Here is a 13,041-nt window from a genome sequence, read left to right as displayed (position 1 = left end):
TCTTTAGTGTTATTACAACTTTATACACTGTTTTGTTTTTGTCTAACATTCTGAGTGTAATTCAGAAACAGTTTAGTTATAGATATGTCAGTTATAGATATACACTGTGTATCAAAACAAAAACGTCTATATGATTACATTAACTGCACACATTTAGGATCTACTGAATATCGAAAATCATGAATATATTTAATAATGACTTTGTTTATGTAAATGTCCCTGTCCAGTGTTTGTGGTATTTTCTTTGCACAATTTGGCAGGATTCTTTTTCTCTTCTTTTTAACATGGGGTTGGAGGTATGCACACGCACACACACGCGCACATGCACACGCACACATTTCAGTTTTCAGTTTTTCCCACACGAAAAGTCAATCTTTTCTGGCGCCGCCACTTTGCCCTTCGGTTTTTAAACCATACCTGTTGGGAGAAACAGAGGCAATGTTATGTGCTGATGTATAATAAATTCACATTCACCTGTATTTACTATTAAATGGTAGAATTGTATCACATTGCTGCAAATCCCACTAAAAAATTCTGGAGTAAGATCAAACTGTACTCATACATTTCCAAAACCTCTCCGCCCCCCCCCCCCCACAAATATAAAAGAAGACGCATGTGTAGATACAATAGACTCAGCACCTCCACCCGCTCCTCTCGTAGCAGTGCCCGCTGGGCCAGCCTCTCCCTGGTGTGGACGTCTGGGTACTGGTTCTGCAGGAACAGCTGCTCCAGAGCCTCCAGCTGGTCCTCTGTGAAGATGGTGCGGTGCCGTCTGGTGCGTCTTGGACCGTGCGTGAGCAGCAGCCCTTCTCTGTGAGCGTCTGGCAACGACCCCACGGACCAGCCATACTGACACGCTGTGGGCAGGGAGAGCGGGTTCAAAAGGAGCTCATTATAGGCACTGTTTTACACAGCCTCCCAAACAGCATTGACTCTGCAATTCACTAGTATTTATTCACTAATAGATATAGACACATAATGTGGTGGAATCTGCTAGACAACAATAGGGCAGGATTATATGGTTTGACTCTCCATTGGATTTGAGCCAAAAACCAAAAACCAGACACAAGAGTTTCTTGACTTACTCTCATGAATGAAATCCGAGTGGAAAACCTCCCCACAGTGGAAACAGCAGCAGCAACTCAGGCAGCAGGTGTGATGGACCGTCTCGGTCGGTCTGCCAGCGGTGCTTCCGTCTGCCTTCTCCTTCAGTCCAAGGGCAGCAGAGTCCAACCGATTCATCTCCTCGTTACTCTTGTCAGGGAACTTGTTGAGAATATTTTCTATTGTGAATGGAAACTTCTGACGTGCCATGCCGAATAATCCTTTCATCTCCCAGACAAGAACAGAAAAAGAAAATATCCCAAAAGAAGAAAATGTGATGTTTGAATGTTTGAATACGACGCTTGTATTTTGGCGATGCTTAAAGCTCAGCTTCTCGGTCTGTCTCCACTTTGGTCAAGAGTGTGTCTGTCCCTTATAGTGAAATGTGGGGGAGGTGGGCTGGTGGGGTGACCATAATCCTCCCCATGGACAGGACAAATTGAATGTTTGAAACCTAATTCCTGGCTAATCTGGGCAGTTTTGTGAAGAGGTTATGGAGGACGGCAGATCCAACTAATCTCGCTCCTTTCCTTTCTCTGAAAGAAATCAGATTTCACTGCATAAAATGAGAAGTGGAGAGCTTCTTAGATCCGTATTGTTGTGGGTGGGTTTAGAGGAAAGGCGATTGCCTGGTATTAGAAACCTGCAGGGTTTAAAGATGAATGCTCGGCGGGGCCCAATAATTGTATCTTCTGAATTAGAGGATTAGTGATTCAATGTATTTCCTAATTGCACTTCCCTAGTCAGCTTTATCATGTGTAAATTAGAACCAGGTCCAATCCACGTCCACGTCCAATCCAGCCAACTATGATCATAGTGCGTGATAAAATACATTGACCTGTTTTGTTTGAGTCTCGAAGAACCTCACGATTTGTGTTGTACCACACAATCATCTTTTATATGCTTTATCATTCAAGAGTGAGATCATAAATGAACTGACATAGTATTGAACATAAATTCTTAGTCTTTGATATCACTCGTCCACTTGTCCATGTCTTATCTGTGCCATGCAGTCTGCTGGACAACATGCACGGCCGAGGCAAAGCTCACACAGGTTACATCAGCCAATCCTGTGATTTCATATGAGATGATAGACCTTTCTTCCTCTTCTTCTGGAGTATTAATGGATTTTCACAATCTGTCTTAAGCTCCTCTTATAAGGTGCTGGAGAACAGATAACAATAAACACCACCTCCCCATCCTTTTCTGTTGGGTTTAATAGCGAGCAGATTGTTGATGTATAGTTTGCTGAGAATTTGAGATCACTATCTGTAGTTTATTGTGATTCTCAATAGAGCGAATTGTAGCACATCCACTTGGGGTCAAATGGTGCAGAATTCATTACAGGGGGATTAATATGATAAAGGCTTGTTTTGTTGTTGTCACTGCATTAGTTGGCACACACAATACATCCTTGAAAACCACATCAGGGGCCATCCAAAGTGTGGGATGTTAAATGATACTTTCAAAACAATTTTTAGGGGGTTGTCTGAGTAAGGCTTTGCTTTATTTCACATGTATGACCATATTGCATTTAACAAATGGCATCTATTTTAGTCTTTGGTTGTTGGTTGGCAAATAAATCATTGTCGTGTAATTAAGACAAATAAAACAGGGAGATAATAACAGACTCATAATCATATTTATATTCCTCTGGCCTATGTTGGATTGGGAATGTAGAAACTAAAAGTTGTTGCAATCAGGCACACAAGAGCAGCCTGATGTAGGCCTAGTTCACTCAAGCAATACATATTATGCTGCTGGAAACAGTACAAATGTATTTGTGATGTTTTAGCTTGGGACAATTTATGAAACATAGAAAGCCGGCAAATAATGAACATGATATTGGAAGCAACAGGACCTGAATGCAAATAGCTGTGTTTATGAATTGCGACCCCATGTTGCGCCCCCAGCCGACTCAAATGCGAACTGCCGCGAGCGGCAGCTTGCGCTCGCGATAACGTGCAGCTGAGCAGAAACTGGGCGGAAAAGGCGGGAGAAGATTACCGCTTCCGCGCGCGCGCAGCACGGCACAGCCACAACAACACGGCAGACGGCAGGACGGCAAAATGGACGATAAGTTGATATTGTCTGTATTTAATTTCCCCGAGCTCTATAACGTAACTTTACCGACTTACCGCTGCACAGAAACTCGAATAAATGCCTGGAGAAGCATCAGCACCCTGGTGGGGGTCCCATGTGAGTGTTTAAGTGTCTCTCAAGTAACTAATAGTTGTTATTTTGCCTAGCCAAATTCTAGAGTGCACGAGTTAATATAACTGATTCAGAAAACAGGCGCTTAAGTTGGCGCTTTGATTCTATTCAATGGCTTAGATGTGCATGTTGCCTGGTGGTTGTTTTATCTGTGCGAGCAGCAAAGCGGTGGATGGTACGCGCATGCCGTGCTAGCGGTAGCCAGGCGGCTCCGCGCGGTAGGCCGCGCTCCGCCAACACGGATATTCCGGTTCTACCGCGCGGCGGTCCGCGTGTGAAGCAGCACGCCGCTCTGCTAGACTTTGTATTCTAAGAAGTGTCAAACGTTGAACAATCGATTTTGGTAAATATTATCGCATATGAGTCGTATGGGAACTATGCTGATTATTTTAGTTTGTCAAAGTAACTAAACGATGTTAGTTTTGGTTACTTTTTGATGTAACTTGAGGCCCCACATGTCCCCAACGAGGCGCATGTAATCAGTAATCATGTACTTGCCCAGGACATAGTATGATTTGAGAAAGGATGGATACCGGAGTAACGACGCTACACATTCTAACTCGAAGGAAAGATAAATCGTGACAATTAAATCAATATTTTGTCATTGTCATAGTATCCTACTTGATAAGCAGTATACATGGATAAAGAGCAACTAGTATTACAAATTCTTGGATTGTATAACAGTATTCACAGACCTGACCATCTACTAAAGTTTCCTGTTTCCCAATTTCCTAAAGGCGTATCACAAAGTTTGTCCTGGATAATAATATTGTTTTGCTTCTGACCCTCCCAGCTGATGAATGCAAAAGAAGATGGAAGAATTTGAGGGACCGTTATTTAAAGGAGGTTCGAACGGAGCTCAAAAGCAAGCAGCAAGGGGAGCTGGTTCCCAGTCGATGGAAATATAGACAGCGGCTTAACTTCCTTGCCCCTTTTACCGGCACAAGGAACGGCATATCAGAGAACTTCATCAACAACAACGGGGAAGACCACTCCCCTCCTGACCTCGACTCCCTGGCCGCAGACAGCCCCATGTCCCCTGCCCCAACGAGGAGGACCCGGGCCATCGCAAAGGCCCCCGCGACTCAGCCAGAGTCACAGTCCCAGGCAGCGTTTGCGACGCCGTCCTCCTCACCTGAGTCGCAGACCAACCAGTGGGGGACGCTTGGAGGTACTGGGAAAAAGAGAAAGGACTTGGCGAAAGAAACATTGGCCTCTGCTGACGGCGTGTCACCTTTGAAAAAGTCAGTTGGCAGGACACAGGATGAGGACGAGCTGTTTCTGCTCAGTTTTGTTCCCACCTTGAAGCGCCTTGCGCCTCAAAAAAGATGCGAGACCAAAATGAAGATCCAGCAGATCCTGTATGAGGCTGAATTCAGCCTACCAGAGCCTGCTCTAAAGAGAGAGTCAAACAAGAAAATGACATGAGAAGGACAGTTGGATGGGATTTTTGTTCGGTATTTGCTCTTTGAGTTCTTTCAAAGAATGTTTATTTTGTCTTATTTTGGCTTGTTGTTGATTTTAGTAATGATCATTTGAAATCCCAACGCATCATCTCATATTAAACTAGGCGCAATGTTGGGATTTGGTTTCAGGATTAAACAAAACTTCCCATGCACAAATCGCATATTTCCTTCATTTTTATTCAGCGCACATTGCTTTTGAAAGAATCAGACATGTTCATTTGTCAAGCAACTTTTCAACAATTGAACTGTATTTTCAACTGTATTACTTTATACATCAGTGACTGTTAAAGCGACATTACACCGAATACTGTTAAAACATACTGTTACACTTTCAGTTTTCATTAACCCATCTTACGTTTTTGGTTTAAATCAACTAAATAAGTGAATCTGTAGGCCTATATGCTTATCATTTATTAATGGGACTTTTTGGAAAACTGAACCCCAATAGTGGACAATATTTACATTTTGCTAACAAAGGTTGTGATTTAAAGTCCATATTTTTATAGAAATCCAAATAAGCTTATTGCTATATTAAAATGTGTGAGGCATATGTGAATGGCTCCGATATCCTTTGTCATCTTTAAATACAGTTAATACAACAAAGTTAAGTTATCAGAACATTAATATTTTAAATAGGTGTTGATCAAGAGGATAGCTGAGTTAAAAACGCGCATACTTGAATAAATAATTCAAGCATACCACATTGCTAAATGACTACTGTTGTTTAATAATACATACCATATTCCAGACCTGCTTTCTAGTTTTTAAATTGGGATAATAAATAGTCAATGTAACAATTTTCCTTTATGCCCAACTCTTCCCCTTAGGATATGTAGCACTTATTTTGTACCAGATTAGACCAAAACATGGAAAGTAAATTGTAGGCCTCTGTAAAAAAAATACATCAACTGATATACCAAGGAGTTTTTATTTCGATTTTATGTTCTGACCTAGTTATCAGCCATTGTTATACAGTCCTGTTTTACTCAAGTAAAACCTGAAACATGAACAAATATCCCCTGGTTTACAGTCTGGCACTAGATATTAATAGTGACTGATTTCCTTCAATTTGGCAGTTAAAGGTTGTTTGTGACTATGTTGAGACTACATTAAGTTGAGGTTCCATAAAGAAATCTGCTGTATCAATGTATAAGACTCAACTGAAAACTCTTTAGTGCAAATTATTAAAACGTTTGTTTTACAATAAAATTCATTTACAGAATTGGCTTGCTCTTATCTGTCCCGTTTCATTTTATTACCTCACATTCGTTGAGAAATTGATTCTACAGTTCATTGAAATGTAAAAGTCAAAATCAATCTGGACTGAGGCACGTTGAGAAAACTCAACTAAATTCTAAACAATGAGCAGCCAAATAATCTACAGTTTCAGGTAGTGGTTAGACAAGCAACATATTGCACCCTTTTCACAGGAAAGAATTCAATACGGTGACCTCATACATAAATTGAAATCCACACAATGAATGCATGGTATGTTTTTTCCTTCCAGTGGATCTTGTTTTTGCTGTTTGTCCAACACAATGATGTGTATTTGGTATGCAGTCCATTAGGCAATGAGCAGCCAAAACATAATCACCAGTGCCACAAAGAGGAAGAGTCTCGACAGAAACTGCTCATCCGTGTGTTGTGGTGTCCCTGGGGCCGCTATAGGGTAGAATCACACATTTAAATTTGGTTATTTGGTATCTTAACACAGTATGAAATGTAACATTTAACCTATTTTTGATTAATGTGCAAAACATCCTTTGAGGTGAAAAAGAACACTTAATATTATGTATAAAATAATTTGTATTATTGTGAAAAACTCAACTACCTGGTGGGGGTCTGCCATCATTAATGTTAAAAGCAGTGGCGAAAATACCAAACGGGAAGGCACCGATCCCAAACGACATCTGAAATCCTCCATCTCCAAATCCGAAACCCTGAAAACCCTACAAAACAATGATTCAACATTAACATCAACATTAGGTCATCATTTCATTTTCCATCAACATGTTCACAGTTTTCATGTTTAACAAGGAGAGATCTGATGCAATAGCCAATGCTATTTTCCGTTACTCTCAGGGCAGGCTTTAGCACCTCAGCAGGATCTAATAGGTCCCAATGGGAAAGACATTTCTTTTGCTAATGAATTAAACGTCACTTTACACAGCAGCAAGTGCATTATCCAATGCGGCCAAACAGTTTCATCACTGGGCCCGCAATTAGATGGTTGAAATATACATGCTGCAGCTATTTAAGCAATAAGCCATGAGAGGCTGTGATTTAAGAGCAGCTAGGGGAGTCGGAGATACTTCCGCGTTACGGTCATGCTCGCGGTTCCATTCGAGGGTCTGCGTCGGTCTAGCATCCTACCCATGCGTTTCCGAGGAGAGGAAGCGCATTAGGAAAGAAACTTGAATTTTCATCTCTCCCAAGCGTTCTCGCCTGGAGTTCAATGATTAAACAGTTTCATAGAAGAATTATATATATGTGGGTAATGGGGGATCTCTTCGGACAATCATGCATCCATTTTGTTAACTGGAGAATGCTGTACACATAGCACTTGCTATGTGTACAGTCCGCAAGGTCAGGGATTTTGGTCATCCGCATAGGGGTACGCACGGGACAGGGTCACGATTCAGTAGGAACGTCAGCAACAACATTGTCAGAAAGAAGCCCCTGCTGTCATTTCTTTCTGCCATGATCTCAGAATCAACAAGATAGTTACCTCCTTGAGTGTCGCCTTGTTTTATATATATGTAATATTATATTGTATACATTATATCTCTGGCTTGAAAAAGTGTAAGTCTGGTACAACTGCAGGTTACTAAGACTGTATCTATCTACTGAGTAAGATTTCACTACATAAACAAAAAGCAACATAAAATGTGATAATTTATTGAAAATCCCAAGTATTTTCCCTCAATACTGGAATATGGTTTCAAACAACAAAGGTAAGCATACTTTGAGCGGCGCATTAATACTAATAATGAATGGATATGCGGGCCACAAGTGTGTGTTTATAGAGTTTACGAGCCAATCAGAATCAAGGACCGGAACCTTTCGTTTAATAAATGTATTTTATTAATTTTTTGGTAAGTTAATGTGGTGGTTTATACTTAATCGTAGGAAACTTACGCCACGGTTTTCAGGCTCTGGCCTCTGTCCTTGTGGTCGCGGAGGTGTTCGTTCCCTACAACAGAAGAACATTTGGTTGAGGGGACGCCCACAGGAACGTCAACACACACACACACACACACACACACACACACACACACACACACACACCATAATGATGTAACCTATTTCTTACTTATGTTGATAATACAAAAAACAAGTGCAACTGCGATTGAAGATATGAAAAAGCTTTAACAGGGTGAACTCTACCCACCTCGGGTCCTGCTGGGCAGTGCTTCCTCGCCCATACAAGGGGATTACTTTGTCTCTGCTGATGCCAGCTTTGCACACTGGACACACTTGTCTGTTTGGCCTGGTTTCCAACCACTAAACAAATACAGTGAATATTAGATTATATTAGGAAAAATGGTTAGGACAGTTTTCTGCTAGAATACATACCTTCATAATAACAATTGAGGTCAACTTACCTGATGCAAGCATGGCCAACTGATTGAAGAGATGAGAAGGATTGGGAAAAGAGAAAAATTAAAATGAAATTCCAAACAAAACATTCTTCAAACGTAATTTAGGAACGAATCGGTGTTGTTAACGAAACTAGTCATTACAATTGTACCGACTATGTTTGTCTGTTGTCGGTTTTGATAAGTTTGCAGAATCATGTATACTTTGCATTAGGCCTATAACGTACACACTACACAGGAATATAAAGTATCGCATGGGTTCTGTTCTTAAAGTGTGCACTATTACTGTGTTCAGTGAAAGGCACTGATGATGACGATAATAAAGTAACTGTACGCCTACCAGAAAAGATGCCCACAAAGGCTGATCACTGCATCTTTAGACGTGTCCAGGCAAATATTACACTCGAAGGTGCTGTCCTGGCTGCCACTGTCATTATTCACGTTGGCCCCGCTGGTGCTCGGGTTCGGCGCTTCGGTGGGAGCGGCGCCGGGAGGTGGTGGGGCAGCAGTCGCCATGAGATCCAAGGTCCAGTTACACGTATGTGGGGGTGTTGTGATCTGTCCCTAGACCTTTAAAGCATGTCAATACGACTGGTGTCCGATACTGGTGCTAATAGCTTGACAGAAGCGGATAAGTTAAAAGTATGGTGTTCCTCCAGACGGGCCGAACAGTCAGTGAAGTGTACCTGTTAACATAAACTTGGCTAGCGTTAAGTTAGATACAAGATACACCAATTATTGGTGGTTGCTAGCGTGCTAACTGAAGCTAAAGTGAGCAAACCAAGGTGTTAAAATTCCCGTTTGGCTGATAAAAAAGAAAACGTATCACGGTAAAATCCAAGCGTCCGTATAACGCGAAGCGACACCTCAAACATAACCATTGATCAATGTTATGGACATAAAGTTAAATTCTTGCGACAGATTGCATCACAGTTCCGCTGCATCGCCACGGAGATAGCAGTGCTGCGTTCATGTACCAGCGGACCGATTGTCATTTTCCCAAACCAGTTTAGCTGAATATTCCAGTTAGTTATGTTAAACGGAAATATAATTGTTCCTCATGATTTGTTTCTAGATGTAAATGTACTGGTATTTCAAAGCTTTGTTTGGAATCGAATAATGTCAGAAGTTAACATGTATGAATCAATGAAAGTCAATATATTCGAAATGACGTAACTATACATCTTTTTTTAAAAGCATGTCTTAAATATGCTTTGAGCTCTGACATAAAAAAAAAGTGATATTGTCTTCCAGGGAATACTGGCATCGATATCAATGCCGTGGTTTATAACGTTGTTTTTGGACTTGAACGCAACATTCGTATGTAGTCTAGTCACCGAGCCGCAGCGCGTGTCTTGTAAAAATAATAATAATGTCGAAGGACCGAGTTTGTGAAGGGTTATCACGGCTGGTATTTACTGAAATAGTCTTAGATGTTTCATAAGCCATAGTCACAAAGATTGACATAAAACGTTTAAATGTTGCATGAGGAATAAACCCCATTATTTAAAAAAAGAATGTTGACATATTTCCAAGAGGGTCTTAATGCAATCGACTTTTGGAAGCCTACTTCCGACACTACATAAAAAGAAAGTTAACTAACTGCCATTAACAGGAATTATTTGCCTGGTTAATTATTTATAAACATTTTATTGGAGTAATAACAATAACAACAACGTAAAAATAAAACATTGTTTTGGTATTGATAGCTCGCTGGAAAATGACATTATTGGTAACACAATTACTAAATGTATACAGACTTTTATAAACGTAGGCTATAAATAATAATAACGTATCTCAGTAAATATGGAATTCGAGTTAGGCCTACTCCTAAAGACCTAGCAGTTGTCTTCGATGCAATACCTTCTGCTCTTTTGAGGACTTTATGTAATCTTATGTAAGATGGTGTAAGGATCACAGAAATAAAAAAATACTAAAAGTCATCGTGGTCGTACACAAATTGTACTGAGGTCAATGTGGGGACATTTTTGAATTGTTTCCGTTTACATAAGAGCCTAAATATTATATTTTACATTGTCCCATGTAGTACCCTAAAGTACCCCTAGGGTTTCCAGTAACCTTCAAAATAAGCCCCTCCCTTCGCTCCCTGTGTCGTTGACTAGGCTGAGCGCATGACCGGTGCAGACCAACACAAGAAGCCGATCGAGCCAGTCGAAGCCACTAATCGTTCCAGTGTTTTTCTTAGTGCGTCATTAACTTCAAGAACATGGCGGGTGTTCTCGCCAAGAAGTGCATCAGCCCACTGATGCTACTCAACAGGACGCTTTCAGCCCCCGAGTTCAGAGCCCAGTGCTTCTACCACGAGAAGGTAACGTTTCCTCTGAAGCATGGCGTGTTTTGTAACAGCGGGTCCAATCTAGTAGTGAAAATGGGCTGTCATAGTAATGGTTGAAATGTTGTTATTCTGGAACGCGTTGGTTTGTTTGGCTACATGAGTACCAACACGATAGGGAACAAGACTCCCTGCCATTGGGAACAAGCTTTTTATATGGTTAATAATAAATATAACCCTAAGCCTCTCTGCCTTAGAGAGGGGTCAACCTATAAATTGATGTAGCTTGAAGCTGTTGATCTAATCAGATTAGTCCACGTTAATCAATGTGGCGTAGGTAATAAATGTATTGTTTTGTGCGTCAGGGGACATATTAAATACCAGTTTCCGTTTTCTGCAAACTTTTAAAGTAATGACTGGACTTAATTGTACAACTATTAGATCTATATTCACATGTGCATCGATAAATGACTAGGTTCTAGTATCTCACGTTTTCATATACATGTTAAAAAACATTAACAACCTAAAACATGCTGTTTTAGGTTGTAAAAGTTATAGATTAGACATTTTTAGTAGTAGAACTGTAGACCAGCAATCTTAACCCCCTACTCGTTCAATTCTGAACGGTGTAAGTAAGTTAAACCTAACAGAAAAGGCCTACATGTGTATTGTTCAAATCGAGAAATCAAATTCAAAATCAATATTCATAACAGAAGTATTTATATTCTAAAATATGAAACCTCGTTGTCACTATGACTTGGCAGAAAATTGGGGCGATTTAGTGGAGGGGAGAGGATGTGCATAATGGAGCCTTATCTTTGTTTATTTAATTTACTTTATGTAATGTGGTTGCATGCCAAGGCTACAACGAACCCTGGTGCTGTATTATTTGGATGTACCGGTATGTCCATAACTATGTATGCGTTTTAGTTTCTTGAAACTAGACTAGTCCGGTTTATGTTGGGGTTTACTATGTGTGCTATATACTGAAACAGAACTCTCCCCTTCACGTATCAAGGTGGTGGACCATTACGAGAACCCAAGAAATGTCGGATCCTTGGACAAGAAATCCAAGAATGTGGGAACAGGTTTGGTGGGTGCCCCAGCTTGTGGAGATGTGATGAAACTTCAGGTATACTGCAAAATCCAATTTTCCTTTTTATATATATACAGAATTACCGTTTTCCAAAGACATTATTTTACATATACCCATTTGTTAGTACAGAATTTGAAAAAATTGACAATGATTCAACAAAACCTGTACATTTTCCTGGTGAAGTATTTGTTTGTTATGGTTTGTTAACCTGGATCTCTATGTGACAGATTGAGGTTGATGATCAGGGGAAGATTGTGGACGCCAAATTCAAGACCTTTGGCTGTGGCTCTGCTATTGCATCAAGCTCCCTGGTCACAGAGTGGGTGAAGGGCAAGTCTGTAAGTATGGGATATGGGACTGTTATTGGGTTGATGTTGGGATCAGTATTTATTATTCGCTATAACTAGATTGTTAAGTTAGTTTTACAATAATTTCCTTGTTAAGAATTTGATATAACATTCATCATTACATTTTTTCAATGTTTATATATTCAGTAAATAACAAACAAAATCAAGTGTCTATAAAATTTATATTCATGCTTTTCTTCATGGCTTAGCTTGATGATGCGTCGATGATAAAGAACACAGACATTGCCAAAGAGCTCAGTCTTCCCCCGGTGAAACTGCACTGCTCTAGTAAGTATTCCTGTCCCTCTTCCACCATGTTGTCTACCCTGCCTTCCCATATTCTACCATCTTATGCAGTCTATCTCCTTTCGTAATCCTCCTCAGTGCTGGCCGAAGATGCCATCAGGGCTGCCCTGGCTGACTACCGGCTCAAGCAAGAATCAAACCAGCAGATGGCAGCAGAGGCCACTAACTAAGCGTATTCCCCACCCAGGACGCCCCTTCTCCTCACCCAGGGAAACCTAGCAGTCCTGCCTCCTTTTTTTCCACTAGAACACGACATTATAGGGAGTAGTTACCTTTCAAATTATACCAGCGTCAAGAGTTATTCAAGTTCTTTGTGGCATTCCTACCATCCGTAATCTTTAGCCTGTCACGTAAACGCACAATGTAAACACAGATGGGGTTAATGGTTCAAAAGTCAAGCCTTACTTGAAAAAAGCGGTTGGATGTCAAGAACGAATAGCACGCTAGCAAACATTTGCAAAATTGTTTTGCTTTTAATTTGTGATGCAATGTTGAAGGTGTTAAAAAGAGTGGAAGAGTAACATGGTGACACCCAGAGTACTTCCTTCCTGCATTGTCATATCTAACCCCTATAGCAAATTCAATGTTCAATAAAATACGAAACATTTATATTCTT

General features: G+C 40.6%; 4 protein-coding genes across 4 annotated transcripts; 2 read left to right on the top strand and 2 right to left on the bottom strand.

Annotated features, from left to right (window-relative positions):
- Nucleotides 1-339: 339 nt before the first annotated feature.
- Nucleotides 340-1,314, bottom strand: LOC311367600 (homeobox protein goosecoid; the record flags this gene model as incomplete). The annotated part of the gene is made up of 3 exons (XM_084486420.1): nt 340-417; nt 640-857; nt 1,086-1,314. 3 exons carry the CDS (start codon nt 1,312-1,314, stop codon nt 340-342), a joined length of 525 nt encoding a protein of 174 aa, XP_084342546.1.
- A 1,843-nt stretch (nt 1,315-3,157) lies between these two features.
- LOC311368113 (uncharacterized protein) lies at nt 3,158-4,746 on the top strand (the record flags this gene model as incomplete). Its single annotated transcript, XM_084486999.1, has 2 exons — nt 3,158-3,303; nt 4,112-4,746. The coding sequence occupies exons 1-2, from the start codon at nt 3,174-3,176 to the stop codon at nt 4,744-4,746; spliced, it is 765 nt and encodes a 254-aa protein (XP_084343125.1). The 5' UTR covers nt 3,158-3,173.
- An 18-nt stretch (nt 4,747-4,764) lies between these two features.
- On the bottom strand, nt 4,765-9,470 carry rnf185 (ring finger protein 185). Its single transcript, XM_084487000.1, has 6 exons — nt 8,724-9,470; nt 8,390-8,408; nt 8,176-8,288; nt 7,923-7,977; nt 6,616-6,733; nt 4,765-6,446 (listed from the first exon to the last, which is right to left on the bottom strand). The coding sequence occupies exons 1-6, from the start codon at nt 8,897-8,899 to the stop codon at nt 6,349-6,351; spliced, it is 579 nt and encodes a 192-aa protein (XP_084343126.1). The 5' UTR covers nt 8,900-9,470; the 3' UTR covers nt 4,765-6,348.
- A 1,047-nt stretch (nt 9,471-10,517) lies between these two features.
- Nucleotides 10,518-13,034, top strand: LOC311368116 (uncharacterized protein). Its single transcript, XM_084487001.1, has 5 exons — nt 10,518-10,712; nt 11,695-11,808; nt 12,000-12,110; nt 12,329-12,407; nt 12,504-13,034. Exons 1-5 carry the CDS (start codon nt 10,611-10,613, stop codon nt 12,593-12,595), a joined length of 498 nt encoding a protein of 165 aa, XP_084343127.1. The 5' UTR covers nt 10,518-10,610; the 3' UTR covers nt 12,596-13,034.
- The last annotated feature ends 7 nt before the right edge of the window (nt 13,035-13,041 follow it).

Source organism: Micromesistius poutassou (genome assembly GCF_964030765.1).
Source record: "Micromesistius poutassou genome assembly, chromosome: 22".
NCBI lineage: Eukaryota > Metazoa > Chordata > Actinopteri > Gadiformes > Gadidae > Micromesistius > Micromesistius poutassou.
Note: the sequence above shows the minus strand (reverse complement) of the source record. Positions and strands in the feature narration are given on the sequence as shown.